The sequence below is a fragment of the Galeopterus variegatus genome, unplaced genomic scaffold, assembly GCF_000696425.1.
Source record: "Galeopterus variegatus unplaced genomic scaffold, G_variegatus-3.0.2 Scaffold8665, whole genome shotgun sequence".
In the NCBI taxonomy this organism is placed as follows: domain Eukaryota; kingdom Metazoa; phylum Chordata; class Mammalia; order Dermoptera; family Cynocephalidae; genus Galeopterus; species Galeopterus variegatus.
In genome coordinates this window covers 37914-44473 of record NW_007734776.1, presented here as the reverse complement: position 1 = coordinate 44473, position 6560 = coordinate 37914, and the positions used below count along the sequence as shown (strand labels likewise).

Below are 6560 nucleotides of genomic sequence, written 5' to 3'. Positions count from 1 at the left end.
AAGACATACACATGTCCAACAAGTATGTGAAAAAATGCTCAACATCACTAATGATCAGGGAAATGCAAATCAAAACCACACTGAGATTTCATCTCACCCCAGTTAGACGAGCTATTATCAAAAAGATTGAGGATAACAAATGCTGGTGATGATGTGAAGAAAAGGATGTGAGAAAAGGGGACTCTTCTATACTGTTAGTGGGACTGTATTTTAAAATAGTCATTATAGAAAAAAGTTTGGAGGTTTATCAAACAATCACAGATAGATCTACTATACGAACCAGCAATCCCACTGCTGGGTATACACACAAAGGAAGGAAATTATCATGTCGAAGTGACACCTGCACTCCCATATTCATTGTTCTTTTATTTCCAACAGACTGCCATTTAGAAATTTCTAACATTTACTTTTTAAAAAATACAACACATTTTTAGTTTTACAAAATTATTAAATGATATTAAAATAAACTATAGCTTTTTAATTCTAATCCTACCAACAATGTCATTGAAAAAACTTCCAAAGAAATTGTATGACATTGTTGATAAAATTAGAGTTAACAAAATATAGATCACGCAGCAGAGAGCACAATCTTAAAGATTTGTTCCCCCAGAGGACTAAAAACTAAATGTCCATCAATGTATGATTCGATAGGGAAACTGTGGTCCATCTACATCATGGAACACTACTCTGTCATAAAAAAGAATGAAATACTCCCATTTGCAACATGGATGAGCTTGGGAAAACTTATGTTGAGTGAAATAAGCAAAGCACAGAAGGATAAATACTATATGTCCTCACTCATAGGTGGGAGCTAAGAGAGAAAAAAGGAAGGAAAGAAAGACCACAGTAGTGCATTGGTCTTGCCGAGGGAGAGAACATTCTTTGGGCTACAAAGTAGACTCTGGGGGAAGGGTGAGGTTGAGGGAGCTTGGTGTTAATTGGGTGCAGACAAAGGGCACAAAAGCAATTTCCGGTAATGGATATGCTGCCAGTATGAATCTGGCCCTCACATCATGGGAAGGAGGAGTGACAATCCACTCTGTATTTCATGAATATTCAAAAAAAGAAAGAGAGAGAGAGAGAGAGAGAAGAAAGAAAGGAAGAAAGAAAGAGAAAGATAGAAAGAAAGAGAAAACAAAAAAAAAAAAAGACCAGAAATGAGAACACAGTTTATATTATTTCCTTCCCTGGCCTCTGGAGATTCCTGGTTAATACCAGCATTAAAGTAACAGTTATTTTACTCCATCTATTGAATCACCCTACACATCCATAAAACTCTGGGACACAAAATGTTGATCATAGGCAATATGATAGGTTAAAAACCAGTTTCTCATATTTCTTCTTCTCAGCAATATTGAATATTCAGTGACTATTATTACAGTAAATTCACATAGATCTCTTCAAACCATCCTTAAATAAATAGATGCTTGAACTCTTCAAACCAACCTTAAATAAATAGATGCTTGAAATATTAGAAACAATTTGATAGTATGATCCCACTGGCTTTGTCAATGTAGGGTAGGTTTTCTGAGTTCCACAGTATCAGATATTGTTATTGACTGTGACATGGACTTTGAATATCATTTCCCATCATAAATCTCCATGTGCTCTAGATGCAACAAATTAATCCATCAAGTTCATAATTAAATTGTACCAAATGGTCCGTATTTTTTCCATCACGCTTCATGATTCAAATTACCTTCCTTAGGCCACAGCTGATGGAAACAGGGTTATGGTAAAAAACTATTCAACACTGAGAGGAGTCGTAGATAAACCTCAGCTATCTCAGATTGGTCTTTGCAGAAGGCACACCAAAGCCAATGTGTACCTTTATTCCTCTGCAACAAAATAGATCCCCTCTGTCTGTTCATTCCCATCTGTTTAGAGACACAATAACCAATGACTACTACCATGTCTTTATTAGGCTGCATCAGAATCTTTAGGAGATGGGTTTGTGGACTCATCTGGGCCTCTTGCAGGCATTTCTTCTCTAGGGCTGGAATCCTGAAGTTTCCAAAAGAACTAAACAGTTTTTAAACCTTGCAGTTTCACAGATACTTTTGGATAGATACATAAATGATGAGGCTACCCAGGATGTAGAGTGAAAATAATAAGCCTCCAGGACTTGAGGATACTGAGTTTCCATGGCATTGAGTAAACTGTTGGTCCATTTGGTATATGTCTGTGTCAAATTCAGCTTTCTTTGTCTGCAGGCAGTAATGAATTTTTTCATATTCATGTATTTTCATATTATTGTGGGTTAAGGTGATTCTGCCAGAACAAGTCTGTCAGACTCTCAGAATTTGTGACCTTAGCAGTACCCTGTCTACTTCTGTAACCCCTTCAAGGCATCTTTAATTTCCTTGTTCCTCAGACTCTAAACAAGGGATTCTACATGGAATCACCACAGTGTAGAATACTGATGCAAATCGGTCAAAGCTGGAGGAACGACCAGAACTGGAACTGAAATAGACAAAGTTACCTGAGATATAGAAGAAGGAAACAGCCGTCAGATGAGAAGAACATGTGTTGAATGCCTTGGACCTGCCTTTAGATGTACTGATCATCAAAATGGAGTTGACAATATAGATATAAGATATCATGTTAACTAGGATGTTTGCCATCCTAAAGATCATTGTTAACGTAACATCCATGAGCTGCACAAAGATAGTGTCAGTGCAAGATAGGATTAACAGTTGGGGCATGTCACAAAAGAAGTGTCTGAAGACATTAGGGCCACAGAAGTAGAGTTGAGACAAAGCACATAATTGAGACAAAGAAGCAGAGAATTCAGCCACATAGGCTCCCAACACCACCAGAACACACAGGGTAGGTGACATAATTGATGAATAGAGCAATGGGTTACAAATGGCAACTCAGCTGTCATGAGCCATGGCAATCATAAGACAAGACTAACTCAGTCCCATCATTGAAAAGTTGAAGTTCTGCATGATGCAACCCAGGAAGGGATGGTTTGCTGTTCCTGGAAGATGTCGGAGAGCATCCTGGGGACTTTGGAGGTGACATAGGTGATATCTATATAGGAAATATTTCTAAGAAGAAATACATGGGTGTATGGCATTGAGAATCTTTCTTTGTTGAAACAATGAGGCATGGGTTCCAGGTCAGAGTCATACTGTAGATCACCAGGAATATAACAAAGAGCACTACTAGAGTTCTGGAAAAATCTGAGAATCCCAGCAGGGTTAAGTGAGTGATCTTTGTAATATTTCCTCCCCCAATCATTGGCACGATGCTCCTGACACCAGAAAAAGACAAGAGAATACATTGCTCACTCTGGTGAAATAATAACATTACCATTTTGTTATTTGCCCACCTTTCCCTCCAATGAGCACTGGAAAGGCACAAAGGATACACCATCTTTTTGATGAAAACACCCCAGCTTTTTTCTTGAATTGTCAACATGTACCTGCTCAGGGCTTAAGGTTCTCAATTAATTCATGATGTTTCATGAGAATTAAAAATGGTATTTAAAAAGGTGACTGGCAACATTTGTAAAAAGTGTCATAAAATGTTGAGATTATTATCGCACGTTCTCACTTATTTGTGGAAGGTAATAAAAATAAATAAGTAAATAAACAAATGAATGGGGGGAGTGGGGAAAGAAGACACAACAATCACAACAGCTCCTTGATTTTATTCAGACATATGAACAGATATGATGTCGATAGGGGGAAGGGGGGAGAGGGAGAGAGGAAAAGGAGGAATTGATAAAGGGACAAGAAAATTAATTATATTTTATAGTGATAAATTCAAATTAAATAAATAAATAAATAAAAATAGCTTTTAAAATGAGATTATTATTATTATTATTATTTTGTCTTTTGTCTTTTTCCGTGTCCGGCAACGGATTGCAACCCTCAGTGTTGCCCCCGTACCAGACCGCGGACCGGCAACGGGATTGCAACCCTCGGTGTTGCGCCCTCACCTCACTCAGCCAGTGAGCGGGAACCGGTCTGTATGTGGGATCCGAACCCTCGGGCGGTAGCGCCGCCGTGCTTTCCAAGCGGCGCACTTATCCAGTGCGCCACCGGGCCGGCCCCTAAAATGAGATTATTATATCTAAGACAGATATGGTAAATTAAAAAAATGGTTTTAAAAAGACCTCTGATAATCCATTCTGCAACTGCTGCTTGATAATTATGAAAGCATAAGTTACATCTTTTCTAAATAAGTTTGAGTCTCATGAAAATAGATTTTTTAAATTTCTTCCTTTACCTTGAAGAAAAATTACCTACCTTTATTATAATAACAAATCAAACTCTTTTTACTAATGTATTTAACACAATAGCTCCAAAGCAATCTGGAAAATGATATCATAATTTGTAATTCTGATAATATTTTTGGGAGGCCAATGCATGTGTGCCCATAAAGTTATGATATAAGCCTTCTTAGGGAAGCCTTCCTCCAAAGCATTCAAACAGGAGGCTGGCACAGCTCATTCTTGGCACCAGCAATGTCTTACTTCGAGGGTATTTTGCTTCTTCAGAAACAGCATACTTCTATGGATAAGGGTTCAGACTTTGCAGTTTTAGTTGTAATGCCCTCTTCTCTATATACTTATCACATTGGTTTAAACACACTAGGCTTAATTTACTCATAATGAAGTGTGGACAGTAAGAGTCTTTGAACTGTAATGTTACTGGAAGGGGTATAAAATGTTGAAATTCTAGAAGGAGAGAATAAACCAATCATTAACACAGGTGGAAAGGGGGAGGGTTAGGGAGTAACTGAATAAGGGACACAAAGAATAACTCTTACCTGTAATAATGAACGTGCTAATAATATTGATTCCATAATCATATATTGTACACAAATTCTGGGTCAATTCTCTACCGCATAAATTAGTATAAACAATTATGCTTCAATTCAAATATAAACTAAAAAATATTTTTAATAATGATATGTTTAATTTTATGCGCACATTGGTTTTATTTTTATTGGAATATAAATAGATGTTTATAAGGAAAAATGAAAGAAACAACAGTGTGAAGAAAAGAATAGGATGTGCAGCATCCTGGGTTCTTGTCACTTCTCTACATATATAGTATATATCAGCATCTCTATTCTAGAAAACATAATCGGTTTAAGGGATTAATCTACCTGCATCCTATTCACAAAAACTGACTTTCTAAATGGTATTTAATGTTGGTGGCACTGCATGAGACAGATCACTTGGAAGGGGCAGGTAAACACAATGACACCAAGAATCAAGGAAGCCAGATTCACACCTTTCTTTACCTAGCTGTGCTTGTGTTCTGAAAAGGTCACTTCTATTCTTACTTCCATCTTTCTTATAGTAATAATAAAAGCTGTCCAAAAGTTATTTGTGCTGAGGTAAGTATGCAAAGTCTTTGTCACCCCTTTGAGTGCCTCTTTGATGTCCTTGTTCCTCAGACTATAGATCAGAGGGTTGAACATGGGGACAAAGATAAGATAGAAAAAAGATAGCACTTTGTGCTTCACGGAGTGGCTAGAGCCAGGATTCATGTACACAGAGAGGGCTGTGCCATAGTACAGTGTCACAGTGGCCAGGTGGGAGGCACAGGTGTTCAAGGCCTTGGCACTTCCTTTGACTGAGGAGATTTTCAGGATGGAAGCTACAATGAAAGCATAGGATAAGAGGATAACAAGCAAAGAACCCAAACCCACAGAAATAGCTACCAGAAAAACAATCATTTGGCAGAAGATGGGATTGGAGCAAGACAAAGAAATAACTGGAGGTATATCGCAGAAGAAATGTTGAATGATATTTGGCCCACAGTAGAAGAGATGAAAGCAAGAGACTGTTTCAGCTAAACTACTGAGAAAACCAGTCCCATAGGCTACAGCAATCATCTTCCAACAGCAGCCAGGGACCATGATGGCTGAGTACTGCAGAGGGCTACCGATGGCGACATACCGGTCATAGGCCATGGAGGCCAAGAGGCAGCACTCAGCCAGACCCATCCAGGCAACAACAAAAAGCTGAGTGGCACAGGCCATGAAGGAAATTGTTTTCTCAGCTTGTAACAAGTCTGACAGCATCCTTGGGCTGATGGAAGAAGAGTAGCAGAGGTCTATGAATGACAGGGAACTGAGGAAAAAGTACATGGGTGTGTGTAGGTTAGAGTAAATCTTGATGAGAATAATAAGACCCAAGTTCCAGATGAGGGTCACAAGGTAGATGACCAGGAAGACTGGAAAGAGGATGAGCTGGAGCTCTTTTTCATCTGAAAGTCCCAGGAGAATAAACATGTCCACAGAAGTGTGGTTTCCATCCCCTTCCATTGATCTGATTGGTGCCATCTGTTGGGAAAAAGGTGAGAGAAGGAAATGGTTTTATTTCCAAAAAAGAAAAAAAAAATACACTTAATTTTTTTTCAGTCATGCATTTGGCAATATATACAATTTTAAATAATCACCGTTGAGTGAGTTTGTGCTATCCATGCATGTTCCCCAAACATAACTAAAAAGTTCTTTTTAATAATTATTCTGTGTTGAATATTCTAAATACTCTATGTTGGCAAAAGATGGTAAATCATCATTATTATGATACC

At 38.1% G+C, this 6560-nt stretch overlaps 1 protein-coding gene across 1 annotated transcript; it reads right to left on the bottom strand.

The window, feature by feature from the left end:
• Nucleotides 1-5262: 5262 nt before the first annotated feature.
• Nucleotides 5263-6309, bottom strand: LOC103608649 (olfactory receptor 5A1-like). Its single transcript, XM_008593055.1, has one exon. It carries the CDS (start codon nucleotides 6307-6309, stop codon nucleotides 5263-5265), a length of 1047 nt encoding a protein of 348 aa, XP_008591277.1.
• Nucleotides 6310-6560: the final 251 nt, after the last annotated feature.